This window comes from Poecilia reticulata, chromosome 4 (assembly GCF_904066995.2).
Source record: "Poecilia reticulata chromosome 4, P_reticulata-male-v2, whole genome shotgun sequence".
Lineage (NCBI taxonomy): Eukaryota > Metazoa > Chordata > Actinopteri > Cyprinodontiformes > Poeciliidae > Poecilia > Poecilia reticulata.
In genome coordinates, this window is record NC_088833.1 from 17,624,854 (window position 1) to 17,648,384 (window position 23,531).

A 23,531-nucleotide genomic window follows, 5' to 3' on the forward strand; every position below is an offset into this window, starting at 1 on the left:
CTTTATGCTTGTCCGACTTTGTTTCACACCAACAGGAGAAGACGGAGCCCTACTTCATAGGAATGTTCTGTTTTGAGGCTGGGATAAAGATCATCGCTCTGGGCTTTGTGTTTCATAAAGGGTCCTACCTCAGGAACGGGTGGAACGTCATGGATTTTATTGTCGTTCTCAGCGGGTGAGTCCATCATCATCATGCTCGCACAAATGTGTGGTCGATGAGATGGGATTAGCATTTTGAACCGAACTGAATAATTGCTCTGAGATGTTATGAACGAATACAACAACTCATTCTTTGACTTTTCTTTAACTGCCTGTCGTTGTAAGGTTTAGCATCAACTTACATACTCCTAGGTTTCCTGCATGTATTTGTTGATCTGAAACATTTTAATCCACTTCAGTCATATTTTTAAGCAAACTTTGTTGCATTCATCCAATTTTTAGATGCTCTCACGGAGCTGAAGTCATTAAATTTTATTCTGTCAGTAAACTCTGTGGAAGGTTTGTTTAGTTAAGATTAGGGCCAAAAGCAGTGCAGTGAGTGCTTCACTGAAACAACGGTACGAGTACAAAGAAGGTGACTTTCATAAAAATTTCATCAGTGTGGCAGCACCATGACGGGGAGCAAGACTCACATAAAACAATAGATGATTAAAGACAAACAACACAATGAGGATTATTTATTTGTGTGTAACTGAGAAACAGACTTGGTTTGTCATGATATTTGGGTTTTTGCTTTCTTTTGTCTTGGTGTTTGGGTAGTTTTCTTAGTGTTTATTTACTTTTGCTATGTTTTACCGTACTAGTTCATTTATTTGCATTTAGTTTCTTAGTCTATTCTTCTAGTCTGTTCCTTGTACATTTGAACTTAATTCTCTTAGATTATTGTCAGACCTTTTACTTTGTTCTTGGAGTCTTGGAGTCTGACTTGAACTCCCTCTGTGTTAATTCATCTCCTCCCTCAGGTTTCCCGCTGTCTCTTTGTCACAACTGTACCACATTTCCTCTGATTGGTTAGTTTGTGAATTTCCACACCTGCCTCTGTATTTAAGCTCCTGGGTTTTTGTTGTTCATTGTTAGATTATTCTGCCCTGTTGCCTGTTTCTTGTTCCAAGTAAAATATGTTTTTATTAAGAACTCCAAAATGCCCTTTTAAAGACAGCTGTGATCTGTTATGGTTTAATTCTCTCTTAGCAGAGTTCAGTAGTCCAGCTACAAGTGCTTACCTTTAACAGGCTGCTCTCTTACAGGACATTTTACATCTCTCACTTTGTTAGGAGCGCTATGTGTGTCACCAGTGGAGCAGAAAGTGGGAATGTGTTTGACTGCGAGAGGACTCGCTCGATGAGAGAACAAATTAACCTTGACACATGTCTCTCTTTTTCTCACGTACACGCTGCCGTACACATGCACAGATGAAATATTAATCAGTTCACGGCTCATAAGTACAACAGAAGGCAGAAAAGTTTCTTAGTGAATTCTACATGATTTTGGCTCTTTAATTATTGAAGAGTCGAGCCAGGCCTTCTTAATGATGCTCCTCTCACTGCTGGGTAGAGAAGGGATATTAGGAGTTTAGAAAAACGACGAGAGAACGATGGCTCAGGGTTCCTGTAGATCAGCTGATGCTGATGTCACACATGCTGATGAGGACAGTCAACCCCAGACTAAATTAGCAACCTAATTAAAAAACAGGTGCATGCTAATGCATTTCTAATATCACCTGCCTGAATGAGAACCAGGAAGAGGAAGAGAAACAACTTTTCCATTCATTCTTTATTTATTTGCATTTGAGGACTGGGAATGGGGTTGTATTTTGTGGTTCCTTGAAAGATCATCCAGTGGTCACTTTTCAGTTTCCCTAATTTCTTTTTTTTTTTTTTTTTTCTTTTTGTTAATTGAAGTCGCAACGAAAGACATGATCTCAAAAACAATGAGCTCCCGAACGTGTCTGCTCCTCTCTCATCCGTTCATGATCTGAATTTTAACAACCAATTTTGAATTAGGCAGTAGACGTGCTTGATCTGAATAACACAGCCTTCCAGGTTTCTTCTTAATAATATTCAGCATGATGAAGTGAGCTCCTGATAGATTGCTCTCTAAATTATCATTTTGGCCTCAGTAAGGATAGATGAATGCAGACGGTCCATCTCTTTCTTTCTCCCACGCTTCATTCAACATTGACGCACATGGAAACATTACCTCACCTATAGGCCATCATTCAAGGATTGTAATTTTATTAGAGGGTGACTTGTTAGATTAGATGAGAAGCGTTGATAGTATTAGATACATGATCAGAGCTGTTGATCACTTAGTAATGGGGAAACCTTGACCAGCCTCCCACACATCAAATGAACTGCTCTCAACATGGAAGAATTTCACTTTGGCGTGTTTATTTGTCTTGATTATAAAACAATGCAATCAAGTTTAAAAAGTCTTGCTCCTAATGCTGAAATCTGATTTATTATTATTATTATTATTATTATTATTATTATTATTATTATTATTATTATTATTATTATTATTATTATTATTATAGATTCAGTTTTCCAATATTCAGTTTTATATTTTACAAAATACATTTCTGATTTAGATTTTTGGGGATTTTTTTTTAATGCATAATGTGTATTTCTGCTGAGATCATCTGGGATTTATTGCAGCTATGAGACGTATATAAAAATAGTTACTGTGAGCTGAATTAGGCCTCACATTGGAAAAAGTTGTTTCTGCAAGCAGTTCATGGGTTGAAATTTTGCTCTTTTGGTTTATTTTCCACATAGACATGCAGATCCTCCCAATGCCTCTAGCCATCCAAAACTATTGATCCTGGATTAATTAGCTGCTGTATATTTCCATAAGTTGTGATTGTTTGAGAAAGCATGATTTTTTTTTCTCGTGTTTCGTTTTTTTGTTTTCATGAAAAAAATCCACTTGTCCAGACTGTACCACCTTGACACTCAAAAAAAGTGTTATGAATGCAGCAATAAAAATTACAAAATAAAAAATTGAGACATATTCTGTGGATTTTTATAGGTAAAAAATGTAACTGGTTAGGTGTCAGTGTTTTTGTGTAGCCATAATTTGTGAGTAATAACTTAATACTGGTGGATTCAGGTTACTCTCCTCACTTGTTTCTCCTGTTCTGTTGCAAATAATTACAAAACTCACTCAGAACTGCCACTTTAAAATCCATTGGCCTTTCTGTTTATTAAAATCTAATGCAATACAACAACGCTCCAGGTGCTCATCTGGAAATCCTTTAAAGCTTTTTATTCACACAAGCGGGAAGCCTAATTTAACAGTTGTGTTGAAATCTTTGCCTGCAGAGGCTTTACTCAACTGTTAGCTCAGATTACAAAAGCCTGCAAACCTTTCCTTGGTGAATACCCCTAACTCACTCCACATCATAAGCGAACGTGTGTAATTATGGGAAGCGTTTGCTTACTGTGTCAACGCTGGAGGCCGTGATTACCTCAGCAAGCTTCCTCAGTGTTTCAAGATGGCCTTAGAGAGCGAGTGGGAGGGAGATGTGAAAAACCAGATGGCACTTCCTCAAAGGCTGTTTTCGTGTAGCCAAGGACCGTAGCGGGATGACGGGTTTCCTCAGGTCACCGGCCTTTTACCCCCGCTAAAGAGTCAAGCTGTGAGGCGGAGTCGGAAAAAAGAATCAAGCAGGTGATGAAGCAGAGCAGGAGAGAAACTGGCTCAAGAGCAGCGTGTTATGATGGCAATTGTTGTGAAAAAAGAAACAAAAGGAAAGGATGTAGTAGGAGGAAATGAGAAGGACGCCTCAGTGCGTGTGTCTTAATTGGCACCCTGGCAGTTTCACTCGCTGGCAAGCCCTCCATTAGACTGGCAACATTAGACGCAGGGCAACGCCCACTGAGGCTTTGTGTCACCGTAAAGTGCCAGACACTCGGGCAAACAGTTGGTGCAAAGGGAGTTGATGAGACCAACGAAGCCAAGACTTGTGTTTCTGCCACTTGCTCTGGCTGTTGACAACATTTTAATGAGGGAAAACGAGACACCGTTCATAGTAGTTTGCTGCAATTCATGGCTCGTCTTGTACTAAACATATTTTCTTGTATGCTTTTGTTTGATGATTTAATTATTTGTAATTTTAGTAGCATAGTGAATGGGTTAGGGTTAGATCAGAGCCTTTATTTTCTGCCTCTGCAGAATAAAAGCCTCTCCACAGCATGATGCTGCCACTACACTACTGTTATTCACAAAAGGGATCAATTGGACAACATGTGGTGTTAGATTACCAATACATGAAACACTTTGCATAACCTACAAGATCTCATCTAACCAGAGCATCTTCTTCCACATATTTGCTTCTTCCTCAGTATGAATTATTTTGACTATATTTCAGTGCTTTTCTTCTTGACACTTTTCCATAAACATAAGATTTCTGGAGTGCAAGACTAATAGATATTCTCACCTCTAAATTTTGTTTATTTCAAATGTATTTGAGCAGAAACCAGACATAGAAGAATGTTGCATTTAAAAAGAGATGTTGCCCTGTCAATAGAATCTCTGGCTTTTGATCTTTATAACTTAAAGAAGCTTATTTAAAACTGTAAAATAACACTCCAGTCACATGTTGGGTTTATTCTTTGTTAGTTTGGATTTATGTCCCATTAAGTAACAGAGGCTTTATCTGTAGACCTTTTAGATGTTTTGTATTAATCAAAACTCATTCTGCTTTGTGATAAGTTCAGTGCTGCTGTCATCAGGCTTTATTCTGTAGTTACAGTTTTACATTGCAGACCGGAAGCCAAAGTCAACACAAGGAGCTTCATATCAATCACAGCATCTGCAGCACTAGTCAGCAGGACATAATAACATTATATCAGAGCCATAATATAGTTTTCTTTCAGAGTTTCTTGCAGTAATCAAATTATTTCTTATAATTGTCCATATTTTCCCTACTTTCTGTGGTTCTTCATTGTCTTTTCATGTTTTCATTAAACCAAAGGATCCACAGCCCACTAATATATTATGATCATAAAGCAAGGAAAAGTCTACAACTGAGAAAATATATTATTGTAAAACTGGGCAAATTACACCCCACAATACACAATATAGCAGCAAACTGAAATTTTGCACTATAAACGTAAAGATAAAAGTATATCAATCACGTATTTTTAAAGCTGCATATTTTCTTGCTGCCACTTCAAATTCGGTTTAAACTTTTACATCAGGGGTGTCAAACCCATTCCCGTTTTGAACCGAGGGCCGGTTGTGCCAGAATGTATTGAGAAAATCTGTTCACAAACGTGATAAAATCTCATTCAGTTCTTAAAATTAAATAATAATATTGAACATCTTTTCAGTCCCTGCAGGATTTCTCAATTCTTTTTGGGGGGGTTTGCAATAAAAATCAAAGTGTTTGTGGCACTAATTTAGAAATATTTGCAATATTTGCTATTTATGACGGTAACTGCGACTATTCTGTTACTCGCTATGTAGATAATTTATGACAATCTGACATCAGTTAAGGTTGAAGCAGCTCTTTAGTACAAGTAAGAGAGTTTTTGACAAAAATCGGATTTGTTGATTTTGTGTGAATTTCTACTATAATTCTCAACAAACTGGAGAGACTGATTGATGTAATTTGGGAGTAAACAGATCAAATTTATAGCAAATTATTTACGCACACTTGGTGTTTATTCTGGAATCTAGAGGGCCACATAAAAAGCTACGACTGGCCAGATTTGGCCCACGGGCCTTGAGTCTGACATGTGATTTACATTATTTTCCATCCTTTCTCTTCAGAGCGATTACAACATCTTTTGATATCTTTTGATGTGTTGGACCTGACAAAAAAAAAAAACTGAACGTGAAGATGCTGTATTTAGTGTTTCGTATATATTCGTCTGAGTCATGTGAACAAACCAAATGTGCTACCACTCTCTTATAGCCAGCTACACCTTATGTCTGTTTGGCATTCATGCACCTGTTAGTAGTAACCAAATCAGCCTCTCACATACACACACACACACACACACACACGCACACACACACAGAGACATTCAGACAGATGCACCCTCTCCGGTCTTTTTTCCCATCTGCTGTCTGATGGATTGATGAGATCAGACACAGCAGGAGTGGATCTGTCCCTTCGAGCTGCTGCTGTGGTGGCTGAGGACCCAGCCTCAGGTCAGGCTGTCACAGGCTCCAGTTCTCCTGCATCTCTGGTTAACATCTCTGCAATTAGTTTGGATCAGGGCAGATTTGTTTTTTCTGATGATTTGCCTGGAGAAAATGTACCTGCAGCTTGTGTGCTGTGTTTATCTAAATCAAACCAATAGAAGAATAGTTCGAGGGCTGTTGTTTTCTGTCATATCTCTTTATCACAAGTTAAGCAAAGTTGAATGTAGGCTATGCATTGCAACGGTATGCATTTCTCTTCAACATGTCCACATTAATAAAAAAATTATAAACATCAGGGTAATTAATTGGGATTTTATGTCAGAGCAGTAAAAGCAGTGCACAATGGAAGTGGAAAGAAAACTATAGACAGTTTCTAACATTTTTTACAAATAGCCTCTGATACCACTAGATACAATCTAGTGTAACAGACTGACTTTAAAGGTAAGTAGATCAGCATGCAACCTGTTCTCAGCATAAATCCAGCTGTGCGGTGAAAGTTTCATGCTTTGTGGATTCTTTTCTTAAGTAGCTACAAGGAAGCTGGTCAGACTTGATGGGAAGTTGAATGAACTGAAAATTAGTCAAACCTGGACGAAAACCCTTATGAGTGTTTGAGGAAGACTAAAAAAGCATCTTGAGCTACATGAGAACTAATTAGATCAAAACATTTTAATGCTAAAGTGGCCTAGTTAAAGTCTAGACAGGACTACAATAAACAATCTGAAGCAAGGTCGGGGAGATTTAATACATATGTACACATTTCATTTTCATTTTTAATTTGTTTTAATTTGAAACTGCATCATTCCACTTAAGCATGCAGCACACTGAAAAAAGAAAATTAAGTTTATCCAATGTAATTTATTAAATTGATTTAACTTGACAAATTTAAGTCAGTTTTACTCATAAAGGACTAATAAAGGATCTCTTCTTTTAAAGTTTTCTTTTTGGCTCAGGCAGCCTCTGAAGCTTGCTTCATGATGTCAGACGTAGGATACAAACACAGTTGAACTTAATCGTTTCAAGAAAAGTCAAAGTAAAAAGTTAAAAATGTGTAACTTTCAAGTTAATTCAACACAAAAAAGTGAGTTGTCATCACTCAACCAAAAGAATTAAGTGAGATTAATGTAAATAAGTCCATAACTTGAACTAAAATGCACTTTTTAGAGCGTACTTTTGTAGAGGTACTACTATATTTTAGGGGTTTATATGACCACCATGAGTAAAAAGCATGTTCAAATTTATTTAATCAGATTGAGATCTTCTGGTTAAGTGATGCATTTTAACTGTGATCTTAAATCCAGACACTGAAAAATTATCATACTGATGAAAATCCGCTCCTCTGCGTCCCTGAACCTCCGCTTCTCCCTTCGTCTGTCTCTCACCACTTGTAGCCGTTGTAAAAAGACATCCTGTGATACAAAGAGTGTTTAGAGGACCTTTTATGCAGGCTGATTAGAAAAGATGAGGTGATACGCCGAGATCAAAGTGGCCCTACTGCTTGCTAGGACTCTTGTCAATTTAAATTCCTTTTGCTAGCAAAAGTAACCAGCTCTGAGGGAAGGTGATGGATATTTCTCAATTATGACTTTTCAATTTGTCTGCAAATTCAATCTGAGATGAACAGTACCTTTGTGGGAATTGAATTAATGTGTGAAGTTTATTAGTATTCAGTCTGAATCGACTGAGGTGAAACATGTAATGAGCAAAATTCAGGGGCAACACAATATTCCCTAGAACCAATTTATTGTTGCTGCGTTTCAACCGCGACTCAGTGAAATAACAGAGTTTAGAGACGGAGATGGAGTCGAAACAGGTTGTCTGTACGCTCTTCACACCATTAATGAGTGATGAAGGCCTTGTTAAGTTCCTATGGCAACTGTTATATAATGTGTGACATTGTAATTTCTGATGCAATGTCAGTGACTTAATATAGGCAATAAATTATGTTTACAGTAAATTGCTGATCAAAAGTAAAAATGGAAAGATGGATGCATCCATAAATAGGTCAGTGTCATGGTTACATCAATAATTCACAACAAGTTTTTCTCATACAATTTCATGTTTATGTTAGGAGCCTGAATTATTTTTGAGGTTCTTTTTAGTTTTTTTTTTTGTTAGATCAGTCTTATTTGTGTTTTACTTTAGTTCAATCCTACCCTTAGTGATTGTAGTTTATGTATTTATTGTGCTTAGTTTTTGTTTGTTTTTTACTCTAGTTTAATTATATTTTTTAGGTCTAGAAACTCTTTAGATTTATTTCCTAGTCTTCTGTGTCCACTCCCTCACCCCCTGTGTCACTTTCTCTCTCCTCATCCTGCCTTCTGCTTTCTCGCCTCACACCTGCAACCAGTTTCTAGTCAGCCATGTGTTCTTTGTTCAGTAATCAACCTCCCCAGTATAAATTCAACTCATTCTCAGTCACTCCTTGCTGGTTCCTCCCATCTAATCCCGTTATCTCCCTATTCCCTGTTGTTTTTGCTACTGGATTCCTGTTTTTGTTCTACTCTGGCGCCCTGTGTTCCCTGTGGTTTTTTTTGTAAAAAAAAACATTTCTCATTTTTGTCATCAAACACTTAACATCATCCACGCTTCCAGCTCCAGTCTGCATTTTGATCCTTCCAGAAGAAACTCATGACAGATTGTTGATGAAGAAACTGTCATGAGTTTCTTCATGACAGGTTTAGAAATGGCAGAATATTGTTTTAAAAATATATGTTCAGATCTTGTTCAATTAAAAATACAGAATATTTTCCTAATACCTTCTTTAAACCTCTCTTAACATGCATGTCTGAACATATTCCACCCTTTCTCTGTAAAATGGCTTCTTCAGTATTGATGTGAACTTGCTCATTTCCAGCATGGAGCTTCTAATTTAATCCAGAATCTTTTTCATATGTCCAATTGAGAGAGCTCGAAGACTAAATGTGCAATTGTGTCAATTAGATTGCAGTTAAGGTCTCCATGTTGGTGTAGCTAACTCTGTTGCCATGCAGCTAAAGGAGGTCATTTGTGCATTGTGTTTGCATGTTTTCCACATGCGGAACTGTGCTCCCTCTCTCTCTAAAAACATACATGTCAAGTTCACTGGTCTCTCTAAAGTATCCCGAGCTGTAAATCTTTGCATTGCTTGTGTCTGTTTGCCCCTGCGAGGACCCATGATGGACTGTAACCCCCCTTTATTCTACTGCGTTTTTGTTTTTACATATAGTTGCATCTTTTTGGAAGTGGCAGCAGTTTTATTACTTGAGCTATTCAGCAAAAGTCACTTTAAAGAAACGATTAATGCTCTTGATTGATAAAATTATCATAACAGCCTAAGTCTGATGTCACTTTTTGCATCTGCTTAAAGGAAAAGATGCTTGAGTGTTTTTGGGAGTGTATATTGTATGAATAAGTAGTTGAGTCGAAGCATTGGAGAGAGATGCTCTGAAGGTTGCAGGTAGTTTGAAACGGTTTCAGTGTTCTGCTCAGTCAAGGGTGAAAGCAGAAAATGTTGGAAAACCTAAAGCAAACAACAGATTTTATAGTATTATCATTCAAGGTAACTTTTGTAAAACAACTGAGGCTTCCTGCTTTGAACGGTAAGCCTATTAGGATGAGCCATTTTCATAACTGTGTTGATTTGAGATTTCTGATTTAATGTTTATTATCAGGTTTTATAAATCCAGTGTTGTTGACCTTCGTGTTTAATCTGGCAAATTATTATTTTTTTCCTGATTTCGATGTTTTGTACCTCAGGGCCATTGCAGCTCTGTCAAGGCTCTGTACTAGAAAGCAGATTAAAAAAAAAACATACTTAATAATACTTTTATGACAATATTTTTCAGGATTTATTGTGAAAATGATACATAAGATGATTTAAGAAGTAAAAGACTGCTGCAGGCAACAGATCTTAGAAAAACCCATAATGTACCCATTGTGCAAAGGCAAGCTCAGTACACTGGTTACATTGCGTTGTACATTTGTTCTGCTAAAACACACAATAAGTGCAGTCACCAATAGTTTTACATATTTTGATTCTAAGTACGGATAATAATAACAAAAAGCATGTTGTTTACATTTGGAAGTATCACTGTTTATTGTTTTTGATAAGTCACAGCTGTTCTCGTAACACAAACAGGTGGCTCTGACACTCGGCTGATAACCAGTTTATGGAGAACATGCTCAAATCTACGCCTGTTGTTTTAATGCACAGCATGATCTGATTGTATGCAACACGCTGAATATCAATGTAGATTTGTGTGCACAAATGGAGAGCGGGAGAGAATAAACGACGGATCAGGGGGAGTTAAAAAAGGACAGAGTACACTGTGGGAGGCAGAGAAGCTTATATTAACTAAATCGACCAGAGCAGTGCTGTAGGAGGTTCCTCCACACAGTTCCTTATTCTGTCAAGACAATCAGCAACACACACACACACACACACACACACACACACACACACACACACACACACACACCCACACACACACACACACACACACACACACACACACACACACACACACGCAACATATACTCGGATGCTTGCACTATTATTGCTTGACTCAACAATAAATATGTTCTCTAAAAATATTTAAACCTGCAATAGAACAACAAACATTTAATCTACTGCCTAAATGACAAGATGTCTCTTTTCTTGGCCTTTACTTAGTGTGAAGAAAAAGAATAACCAGACAGAGGCAGGAGTCCTGATGGACAGATGTTCTTAGAACTGAATTACTGTTCTGTTTGGTGCGTTGAGAGCCGAATAGAGTAACAAAACATCAACAGAACAAAACATGAGATCGACTCCAAACCAAGAAGAGAAACTCATAGACAGAAAGATTAACCAAGCTAAATCAGAAAATGACAAATGAAAACTTAACTAGATGACAGAATAAATACAAACCCCAACAAACCATGACACTAGTTCCTTAACATGTTATGACATTTTACTGGTATACTGGAAAATATACCAGTAAATACCTAATAAAGAACATGGTGCTGATGAAGCCTTTTGCAGTGGTTTTACTTCATCTTTTATTATCAGGTGCAAATAAATACAATGAATGTCTCCTTTTACAGCACAATTTCACTTTCTAAAGGTATCATGTCATATATAGTACAGCTGACTGACAGCAGCCAAAATATAAATATAAATTACTAATAACTTCAAGTACACCTGAATTTTTCCAGCAAGGGACAAGATGGGATTTATTTATTTATTTATTTATTTATTTATTTATTTATTTATTTATTTATTTATTTATTTATTTATTTTTATTTTTTGCATTCTTTGGTTCGATTCTTTGTTTGGTGGAGGAAACAAAAATTTATGTTGCTAAATATTGCATGAATAATTAACCTCAGGCTGAATGTGTGATTTGAGGAACAACATTAAAGGTGTCAAATCTTATCACCCTTTGGATTGTTTGTAGTAAATAAAGTACTATTGAGCAGTTTTAACAGATGAAGCTGTTTTGTATTTTAAGACCGACACAAGATGTTCAGACATCTTGTGCTTTCTTTTCTTTTAACCTTTCTTTATGTCTCATTACGGTACTTGGTTTGACATAACCAATTGGTGTGGACTCATAATTCGTGACTTGGCCTAAAAAGATGCACTACATATGACATATTTGATCATTAATGTCCTTTAGTTGCTCTGAAGAAGTACATTTAGCAAACAAAAATAGGTTAGCATCAACACAAATTCAGTACGGCAGCGTAATCCAAAATGAATGCCCAGTTTATCCTGTTTGTGTCCATTTTAGTTTTCAGTGTTCTTGTTCCCAATATGCTTTTGTGTAAGAAGCTGATTCTGTTGGATGCATTGTTTAGGTTTTAGTGTATTGGTTTCCTAAAATAAAAGTAAACTAGAAGAGAACAGTTGTGCAATATGCATAACATTTAATTTTCCCATCCACTTTTGTTTATTCTTAAAAAAAATTATAATAATAATTTTTTGGGTAATTTTCTTACCCAAATCACTTATTTTTTTCTCTGAGAAACAAGTTTGTACAAAGTCATATGACTTCATTTTGTACCAGTAATTATTATTTGTTTTACATTATTATGTTTTGGGTTAAAGCTGTAGTGCAACATCAGCCCTCTTTCTGTGCTCTTTTTGCTCTCACAGTTGTTCCAAGATACTCTTAATCTTTCTGAAGAAATGCTTCTAAATAACATAATATGGTAAAAGTTTAGCCGCTCGTAAAGGAACTGAAAGCCCTGTTAAGATTTCTACTGTTTATTAGTGAAATTATATTTGTTTCCAAAACATGCTTTTGTTTATTACCGAGAGATACTTGCAGTACTAACAACGTAAGATGAAAGGATAAATGTGTTCCAATGATCAGGTGTGCTCCTATTAATAAATGTTGTGTGGCTGGACGGTGACATGGAGCATAAGTCACAACGTTGTTAGTATCGGGCTCTGACGGCTGTCACGGCAGATTTGTCAGATTTGTCAGATTTGTCAGCAGCGTTTATCATCAGTACTCACTTATCATGGCTGACACCTCAGAGTAGTGCATCATCTGTTTGACAGCTCCCTCTGAATACAAGTGACTAAATTAACTTGTGAAAAACCTGTTGGAGATGTCGAATATGAGATCAATTAAAGTGACCACTACCTGGTCAGTCGGTCCAACCCTCAGAAGTGGATCTCAACTCTAACTCTTTCACATACTTCTGTACGTTAAGAAAACTCCCAGGCATTTGACACTCATTATTCACCAGTTATCCTAAATTATCAGCGCTTTATACTCCTGTCCACATTTTGTTCTTTCAAATAAGGGATAAGAGTTTCTAATCCGATTTTATTTTATTCGCACCATTCATAAATGGTGCGATCTCTGTTTGTTGTAACCCGATAGTGGCTTTTTGTTCACTGCATTCATAAAGCATATTACACCAAATATATGTAGGTTCAAATGCGTTCAATATTTGAACAACATGTCCTGCAGAGGGAGGAAATTTGTGCAGATTCCTTTGTTTGCCGTTGTTCTCCCTTTCACTCAAACAGCAGATAGAAACATGCAAACTGTTAAGACTTTTACCGCTTTTGCAAAAACCAGAGACAGATATTATTTCTTCCCATAATTTGCCTCTTTCATTAACACAAAAACATCTCATAGCCAGACTAGTCAGCTACTCAAATGTCAAATAAAAATGTTTAATTGCACTATTCTGATCTATATCTTTTCTACTTGATTTTTCCTGTTTCCTGTTTTGAATTTGCTTAAAAATAATGTCTGTTCACACTTATACAACGTGCCCAATAAAGCTGATTCTGAATAAAAAATTATTTCAGACATTTTTTAGCAGACTTCATATCAACATCTGTACTTTATGTAAAAGTATGTATTGGCTGAATATCTGATGATTTCTGAAAGGAGTATCACATTTTACCAGGAAATAAGATAATTAACTCTCTTTTTAACTTTATAGAGATTTGTGATAACATTAAGAAATGAGATTCTACTGTTTTCCACCAAAACACAAATAATCGGTTCAGTTTAAGGTGTGAAAAAGTGTAGTGCCGTAAAGAGACTTGAGACAACACTTTATTTGACAAGAAAGTAGGAGTAAATTATGACATTTTTACCTGACATAAAAACATCCTTAAAATAAAAACAACTCTACAAAGTGTTTTAAAAGACAGCATGTTTGAGTTTACAAGACTTCAGTGTTTAAAAGCAAAAAGCTGTTTGAGCAAAATATTTCTGAAAGAGGATATTTACTCACAAGAAATCATTTAGGAGAGAAGTTGATATCTGTTACGCTGAAATATGCCGGAAAACTCAAAATGCATAAAAGAGAAACTACAGCAACATCATAGACTAATTTGACTGGTTTATTCGTCTATCGGAGCCTTCATGCTCACCTGAAACAGTGTTCTCATTAGGTTCCTGTTAAGTGACATTATCCCTCCTTGCTGCGTGACATTTTAGATGCCTCTATGGTGTCTTCACTGGCCTTTTCAGCCTGACATCAAATTCTTTTGTCTGACCTTCCTTTAGCAGAGCTCAGTAATGCTCTATATTGTTTATATGCACCTTAAGAGGAAAATGTAATTGCATTTTGCTGGTGTGTTGAATTACTAGCTCATGACACTGTCTATTATTTATCTGTGGTACCCTTCATGCTTGGACTGTGACATCAGGATGTTGAATACAAGCAAAATAGCGTTTGATATTATCAGATGTTTCATGTTGATTGACCAAACAAAGCTACTGTAAAATAATAAATGAACATCTTTTTACGAGGCAGAGGGAAGACGACAGGGAGGAAATAAATGGTCGTCCAAACTAGTTACTTGTGCCAAATCAGCCATGTGTCGTGCTTCCCCCGGCAGATTAAAATCTGCCAGATTCGGTGGCCAACCTTCACCTTCCCCGTCTCCGACAGAGAGGAGGTGCCAAGGTCCAGACGGGCCGAGGGTTTCATATTTGCCGTCGTAACAAGTGAGAGAACAGCCCTTTGCAGAGTGTTTCAGCTTGTATTTATGTATCCTCGACTCCTCCTGGAGATGATACGCAATTTTTTTCAGAAAATCTGTCAAGTTTGTGTTCTGTTTTCTCAGAGGCTCTTTTAAAGTCTTACACAGAAATTCAACACAGCAGCTTAAAGAGGGAAAAATAGAGACCCAGATAGTTTATCCGTCTGTGTTCTGGTGCTTTGATTTAATTGTTTATGCTGCTAAGATATAAAGTTTAAGCTTCTATTAGTTTGCTGTTTAAGTCTCATTTTAGGCACAAAGCCTAGTTAAGTTTCATTCAAGTTTAACTCTGTGTTTTATTTTGAAAAGTAATTCTAATTGTTGTCTACTAATTCTTTTTGACACCCAAAAAAGCATGTATTACTCATCATGGAAACTACCTCAAAACAATGCTGTCATTTGTTTAAAAGTTTAAAAGAAAAAAAAAATTATATACATATTTTACTTTTTGACACTTTGACACAATGCAACCACTTACGTTATTGTATTACATGCTAGAGTAACACAAAGTAAGGTTATTTGTGAAGTGGAAGGAAGCAATTTGTGTTTTTATGGTTTCCAAATAAAAAAAAATCCAAATAGTTTTCCCGGCAGAAATGATTTGATGACCCTCTAAATAATCCACTGGAGTTGTTTTTAGAAGTGGCCTATTATGTGAAAAGAGTCAACCTGTGTGTGATTCAGCAGAAATACATGGTGATGATGTTTAAATAAAACAGTAAAACAAGTGAAAAATTAAATGCCAGAGTTTTTACGTGGCAGCAGAACAAACTCTTTGAGTAAAACAAACAAAGGCAAAAGCTGAACAATTTGATGTGACGAAAAGATGAGGGAGAGAGAGACCGCAGGTGTGAAACTCGTGAAGATGTTTCTATTTCTGCGCGTGCATCAACGACGAGGAGCTATTTTAATCTTTTTCTCATCTTCTCTCGTTCTTCTCTCCTTCCCCTTTAATTCTTCTAATTAAAACAGATGACGTTCTTAGTCTGCTAGAACTAAAGATGAGACTAATTCTCACTGCCGTTTCCTAGAAATGTAATTATTTTTGTGGTGCTTTGTTATATCATTAAATGTGAAATCTCTGTAGAGAAAATTAGTGTGCATAAAGAGGGCACTTAAGCACTGTTGTGTACATAAATCCTGGATAATAATCATTTTGTACAATCTATTGATCAGTTATCTTCAATTACCAGCCTGTTTACAATGTAGCTTGGATACCGAGGTGAATGCAAATAGGACAATTGTACTATTATGACTGCATTTACCCAGGTAAGATCCGCTCATCTGCATCAGTGTCTTAATGTTGCTCTGCTATAACTATTGAGCTAACATTTGACCTTTGACTCCCACACAGGACCAAAACAAGCTACTTTCTCAGTTTGAGAATGGCATGTAGTGCCAAGTTCAAACTCGGCAAGTGGAATTTGAAAAAGTTAATTTCCTAAATGAAACTTGGCAAGAAAAGTAAGAAAATGTCTGCTTCCTGGATTTTCCTGCTTCGTTTCGCTTGTTTATTTCCCTTTATCCAGTCCCATGTGTAATTAAAATGCATTTCTGGGTCTAGCAGTAAAGCTGAGTTTCTATATTGTTCTCATGAAAAACATGACACATCTTCTCTGAAAATGCCAAACAGTTTGTGGTGTAGGCATTTTAGCGCTTTCGCTTAGTCAGCGAACTGATTTGTATCAAATGATATTAGGGAGACACACCATATCCAATACCATATGTCGAGACAATGCTTTAACTTGTGATAACCAAATATTAGCATTGTTACTTAGCACATTGTTATTGCAGTTCTAGCAGGTTTTTTTTTTTTTTTTGCAAGATTGATATTATTTACAGCGATATTGAAATAGTGATAAATGTGCAATATATTTCACAGGGATAATGAGACCTGTGATTCCTAATTTAGTTGTAAGATTCAAATCATTGCCCAGCATTATTCAGGAAAACACCACCTCTAATTTCAAATGCAAGCTTTGCTTTAAGTTTTAGGTTTTTAAGAAGCTCAGTTTGGAGAATCCTTGGCTTCAATGCTCTTCTACTTGATTCCATAACGTTCTTTCTCCATTTATCTTTGTTTATCAGTCTGTATGTAAGCTCAAGTGCAAAATGGAAAAAAAGTAATGGCGAAAAAAGTCACAGAGAAGGTATAATTGGTAAGGGGTTTGACAAAAACAAAGTGAAGAAAGGGAGAGATAACCAGAGGGAGGTTAAGGGATGAAAAGCAACATCAGAGAATTTGGCGAAAACAGACAGGAGGGCAGACTAATGAGGGAGCAGGGGCTCAGATCACCAGACAATGTTTTCTTTACCCATCACTCTGAGAGCTAAAGACCACAGAGGTGCATCTGAAGAGCACGACAGACAACACAGGATCAACAAAGCAAAAATATAACTTTGGATGGACTTTCGGTTTGCATGGCAGATAAAAAAAAAAAATCCTATATTTGTGTTTGTCCAGAAACATGGTGCCTCTCCAGCTTAGGGGTATCATGCCCACCCATGATGAAGCTATTCTTTGTTCAGCTCCTAAACAGCAGTTGTCACAGCCATCCTCCCACACACAAGAACACAGGCAAAAATCCCCTCCTCCATTCACTTCCCCCCAAAAAAAAACAAAAAACGTTTGTTTTCTGCGGTCTTGGCTTCGCTGCAGAACCTCACATCATCTCCTCCGATATCTAAGCACTGCAGCCGTCCTCCAACAATATGTGTGTTTACGTGCGAGTCTGTAGCTCCCCACAGCTTATAAAGCATAAAAATTGTAGTATTCATGTGACAATCCTGTTGTGTGTCTGTCTTCTGCTTGTGTGTGTGTGTGTGCGTGTGTGTGTGTGTGTGTGTGTGTGTGTGTGTGTGTGTGTGTGTGTGTGTGTGTGTGTGTGTGTGTGTGTGTGTGTGTGTGTGTGTGTGTGTGCGTGTGCGTGCGTGTGTGTGTGTGTGTGTGTGTGTGTTTTTTTAGGATCCTGGCTGCAGCGGGGGCTCATATGAACATCTCAGTGGATCTGAGGACGCTGAGGGCTGTGAGAGTACTGCGACCCCTCAAACTGGTCTCAGGCATACCGAGTGAGTGTCGTGTATTTTTCAGTATTTGGTCAATATTTTTTCTTTTTAATTTATTGTGTTGAATACATCAACTTTTCTAACAAAAAAATTATTGTAGACTAAAAAATATATATCCTCATACAAAGTTGTTTTGTTTCAGTTTTTGTTGGGGCAGTTTGCTTTTGACATATTTAAGTCACATTTTCATACATAAACTAAAAACATAAATTATGGGAAATTTACCATTTAGCTTCCCTACGCCTGCATCCCCACAACATGCCGCTGCCACTACCATGCTTCACTGTGTGGATGGTGTATTTCAGGTGGTGTGCAGTGTTTTGTGTATTAGCCAGATCTCCCAGCCCTTTATGTCAGGCTAAGTGAAGGAGATGTCTTGGCAGTTTTTCCAGTTTTCTGAAAGGATTTCCACTTTTAGATGATGGATTGAACAGATGTTTAAAACTGCAGATTTAGTTTTGTAACATAATTATATTTCAAACTTTTCCACAACTTTATTCCTGACCTGTTTGGTTTGCTCTGCTATTTCCATAAATTACACACAGATGTAATTTAAGCCAGCTGCTTGCACTTCGTTTGATGTAGAGATATCAGAATACAGGTCAAGCATCCATCCATCCATCCATCCATTTTCTGTACACCCACTCAGTGGGGTCGGGAGGGTTGCTGGTGCCTATCTCCAGCTAACGTTCCGGGCGAGAGGCGGGGTCACCCTGGACAGGTCGCCAGTCTGTCGCAGGGCTACAGGTCAAACAAGTCAACTGTTGTTTTTGGTCAATATTTTGACCAAAAACAACATAGTGAGCTTTGTTCACTATATTTTGTCTGTTTGTAAAGTGCCCTTATCTTCTGTTTCTTGAATTCTTTGCAGCAGCAGTCCGTATAAACATAGTAAGATGATTTTACTGAAAACTAAATGTTGAACAGACTTTTATTTTAATACAGTCAATGAATGAATAAATTGTTTGAAAGCTAACATAGTACTAATGAATAGGATTAATAAAAGAACTACCCGTGTACAAAAACACTTCATACAATCATAAAATATTAGTTTTTATTTTAAAATCCATCCATCCATTTTCTTTATACCCTTGTCCCAAAGTGGGGTCGGGAGGGTTGCTGGTGCCTATCTCCAGCTAACGTTCCGGGCGAGAGGAGGGGTCACCCTGGACAGGTCGCCAGTCTGTGGCAGGGCAACACAATTTTCAAATCTACATTTCAAATTAACATTCTCCTCTTAGAGCAAACCAAAGATTTCCCATCTAATCTTTTGTTTCGACATCTGCTCATAGGTTGCAGCTTTGACTCAGCCGGTTAATGTTCGCTTTTATCTCCAGGTCTGCAGATTGTCCTGAAGTCCATAATGAAGGCCATGGTGCCTCTTCTGCAGATTGGTCTGCTGCTGTTCTTTGCCATCCTCATGTTCGCAATCATCGGCCTGGAGTTTTACAGCGGAAAACTGCACAAGACCTGCACACCACAGCCAGGAATACTGGGTATACTGGACACATGCTGGTTTATTTGATATTGAACAGATATGGTGTGTGGATTCTCCACGGTGCTGCAAAGATGGCAGGAGATGATTGTGTCAATAAGCTGTATCTGGTTTTCTCAGATAGACAAGGGTATGACACAGCCTGGCTGTTAGGATGAAATAAATAATATATTGGAAGGAAATTTAAAAAGTTTTGTATTATGCATAAAGAGATAAAAGTGCTGAACTGTTTCGATCTTCAAGCCTAGTTTCAGATCTTAAAAGAAGACCTGAGCTCCGTCTGTAGCTGTTTTTTGTGTTATTATTCAAGCATCTCTGGCTGTGCAGGTTGGAGCAAATCGATAGGCAGCTTCTCTACCGTGATGTCAGAACCAGAAAAGCAGAAGTACACATAGCGTGTAAGGCTGCACCTGGAGACTCCACCGAGCCAAAATGGCTTTTACAAACAAAACGAACAACGCAGCGCAGCATAATGAGTTATTGTTCAGTTCATAGCTGCTATTAACCTCCAAGCTGCCCCCAATTTCACTTGAACTGAATGGACAGCTATGGAACAAACAAAAAAAAATAGACTGAAGTGAATATTTTCTGTTACTGAATTGTCAGACACTGGATATCCGTGCTTGTAACGTAAAGCCCCTTTCGTATAACGTGCTGTAGTTTAAAGGCTGTGAGATGTGAAACGTTTTTATTTTCTTTACAAAAGTTGTCAGTCTACTGCAGGGCATCATTTACGGCACAGGAAGATAACTCTTCAGCATCTGACTCTGTCCTTTCTGTTCAGAAAACGAGACGGTGGACTCATCTGAGTACGACTTCCCGTGCGGCGTGCGTCAGTGTCCGGCCAAGTACGCCTGCTCTGAGACCTGGATTGGACCTAATGACGGCATCACCCAGTTTGACAACATCCTGTTTGCAGTCCTCACTGTCTTCCAGTGCATCACCATGGAGGGATGGACCACTGTGCTCTACAATGTAAGGTCACATGTCTGCCTCTCATGATGCTGTTCTGGTCAGCTTCAAATTCTTTGAGGATTCTTACGAGGTGGATCCATGAAATCCGACTCACAGGGAAGTAAAGGCTTTACCGTGTGGATGGACCCTGCATCTTTATCAGTCTCTAATAATTGGTTTGCTAACAGATTTTACGACTGTTTCAGAATGAACTGCTTACAAATTACCTAAATAGAAAAAAAGTTTACTTGATTTTTATTGCTTTGTACTGGTTCGGCACTCGTCTCCTTCTGCGTTTGAATATTCATAAATATACAGAGATATTCAAAATTACTAGCTCTAATAGTTTTGTATATCTGCAGTAGAGAGTGTCTGTTCTCTTCAGAGGAAGGTAATAAGGTCGTAAATTTACCACGAGAGAATTCAAGAGAATTTTTCTTTGTTTTAAAAATGTCCTAAAATGTGGAGAATTTTAGGAAGTTGCTAAACTAAACCTCAGTGGTTCACACTTATTTTTTGTGAGAACTGCCATTTTAAATATACTTTTAAATGTAATTTATCTATAATGTGCAAGGTGACAGCTTGGACGCAGTTGGGGCATTTATTATTCTACACATTTTCATATAAAAATCAATTAAAAAGAAGAGCAGGAAAACGGTTTAGTTGAAACCTATTTGTTTTCAGGTTTTGCACTCGGAAGTTCTTAACCCTCCTGTTGTCCTCAGGTCAAAATGACCGAGATTTGAATGTGTTTTCCCTATACACAGAAAATGAGGACAACAGGAGGGAAAGAAAAATGTCTGTGCACATCTCCCTGCCATCACCTAAGATGCCTGTTCAATAGCTACTAGCTACGTACCTTTGAGATTGTTTTGTACTTGATGGAGTTTTGATCTTATTTTGATATTTCAGACCAATGATGCCTTGGGTCCCACCTGGAACTGGCTGTACTTCATCCCCCTCATCATCATCGGCTCCTTCTTCGTCCTGAACCTGGTGCTGGGAGTCCTCTCTGGGTAGATCCCGCTTCACACCAATAAATAAGAGAAATTAAATGAGTGCCTTCACTTCTATGACTTCTGTTGTGCTTATTCCTTAATCAGTAGCAAGAATGGCAGACCGCAAGACAGAACCACCCAGTTTGGAGAAAACATAACAACTTTTAGATTTTAAAATTACATTTTTAAAGAAAAATTTAAAGGGCAATAGACAATCCTTTTGCTTTTATCGCCTCCTTTAACTTTCTTCCTGTCCTGCATTTTGTTAAGCAGTAAGAGGGGCTTATTGTACAGAACAAAACAACAACAGAGGGTTTATTTGTTTCAAGACTGCAAAGGTTTCTTACCCTCGACAATCATTGTTTTGTGATTTGGTTTGGTTATTTCAGAGAATTTGCCAAAGAGAGGGAGAGAGTGGAAAATCGCAGGGCTTTCATGAAGCTGAGACGCCAGCAGCAGATTGAAAGAGAGCTGAACGGCTACCGCGCTTGGATTGACCGAGCTGGTGAGTGTAGTCCAAGTTACGTAAATGCTTCTTCTCAACAATGATGGGAACATTAATAAATATTTTTTTTATGATTAATCCTGTCCTCTGCAGACTATTTTGTGCGGCATGCCAACTTTTTGTTTTGCTGCATCCGAGCTGGAGATGCGTTTAGAAATGATGTGAGGCTGCTGTCTCTGTCAGACAAGATTCTCACATCTGATTCAATATTTTATTTTCTGTCCAGAGGAAGTTATGCTTGCAGAAGAGAACAGGAATCCAGGACCTTCTGCACTTGATGGTGAGTTAGCAGGGATGCGCACAATAAATCTTGAGATGCACTTTCAGTTATATCCCAACAAGACTTAATTTAAATGGCTGCTCATGCTTCAGTTGTTAATTATAGGCTGGTTTGCATTCTTGGTAATCAAAGTATAGCTTAAGATTTAGGGGGAGAGTTAGGCGATTCCTTTCTGTTGTGCAGATTGAAAAATCAAGTGAGATTTGCAGCTGGAGTGAATAATTTGATCATAAATGCTGGCTTGTCATTCCATTTCCATCAACCATCCATACTTTCAGTCATCTCTGAAAACAGCTTGATGAAACTAAGAGGCGTCACTCAAAATATATTTATTTTTTCATCTGACAAAGTGGATCAACTAATGACTTTTACAACCTTCAAACTTGTTTTCAGCTGTGCACATGATATTTCTTTTTGTACCTGATGTGTTGTGTCTAAGCACAAAGACTCAGAGCAGGAAGCATCAACAACTATTCCATTTAAAAAGACACATTATTGAACAAATTACAGGATCTTTTTGCTTCTTTGCAAATGTCTTACAACAAAATGTCACACATGTGCATAATCTGATGTTTTTAATTGCCAATTTGTGCACTGCAATACAAGATTGATGCAAATTTAGACTCCCAGCACAGGCATAGTTGATCCCGATGGAAACTTTATTTTTAACTACTACGGACAAATTGAAGTGTTCTAAAAAATAACAACAATACTCGTCTTTAAATAACCACGTTTTTTGTAATCTTTTGCAAGGACAAAATCCATTCAGTTCCAAAGATAGAATGACATAAATCCTGTTTTTATTGCTCTGCACTAACAATTTTGTTTTTTGCTTATTCTTTCATTAGACAAATATTTATTTTAATATGGCAAACCTGCAAAACCCTTAAGTTTTAGCTCTACACATATATTTCAAAAAAAAAAAAAAAAGATTTATTTGTTTAATTAAACTTCTACATTGTTGCAAATTTAAATAATTAGTTGTTGTTTTTTTAATCCCTGGTTTAATCTATCAATCAGCAGATAGACAACTCACTCTCCGACCCTCTTAACTCTACAGTAATCTTTTTTATTTATGGGACCTGAAGGGATTTATCACATATTGACTGACTGGCATCTCCCAAAGCCCTTCGGGAGCAGAGTAGGAGTTGCTTCAGGCGTCGACAACTAAAATCTTTTGCACTTTGCAGCAAAAACTTCACAGCCAATTTCCCGCAGGGACACAGAAATCCACTGTAACTGCTACAAAGAACTCTGTGCAACCCGTTCACTCTGACACTGTAAAGTTAAAAAAAAACCTGAAGTTTAAATCTGTTGTGCGCATTGAAAGTGTCTTCAGTGGCGACGGAAATAAATGTGGATGCTCTGATAGCTTTGATTATAAAGAAAGGTGGCACTTTGCTGTTGCCTTAGCAACCGCTGGTCTGAAAAGGCAGCAGCCTGGATGTGTGTTTGTGTTGACAGGACTGAATCTTCCTGCCCTTAGCAAACACCGCTAAGTGGGAAAACGGCAGCAGGATTTTTGCGTATGTTTGTGTTTGATCAGCGGCCTATTAAAAAGACCTCGAGCAAATATTGACTGCAAGTAGATC

The 23,531-nt window shown here is 37.5% G+C and overlaps 1 protein-coding gene across 3 annotated transcripts in view; it reads left to right on the forward strand.

The window, feature by feature from the left end:
- cacna1ea (calcium channel, voltage-dependent, R type, alpha 1E subunit a) overlaps window positions 1-23,531 on the forward strand; it is a 103,325-nt gene that overhangs the window by 49,833 nt on the left and 29,961 nt on the right. For all 3 annotated transcript variants that reach the window (XM_081606410.1, XM_081606409.1, XM_081606411.1), the window contains exons 6-12: window positions 36-175; window positions 17,607-17,710; window positions 19,045-19,203; window positions 19,987-20,177; window positions 21,069-21,172; window positions 21,544-21,659; window positions 21,886-21,939. In XM_081606410.1, the coding sequence (XP_081462536.1) occupies window positions 36-175; window positions 17,607-17,710; window positions 19,045-19,203; window positions 19,987-20,177; window positions 21,069-21,172; window positions 21,544-21,659; window positions 21,886-21,939 (868 nt within the window). The remainder of the gene's footprint in view (window positions 1-35; window positions 176-17,606; window positions 17,711-19,044; window positions 19,204-19,986; window positions 20,178-21,068; window positions 21,173-21,543; window positions 21,660-21,885; window positions 21,940-23,531) is intronic.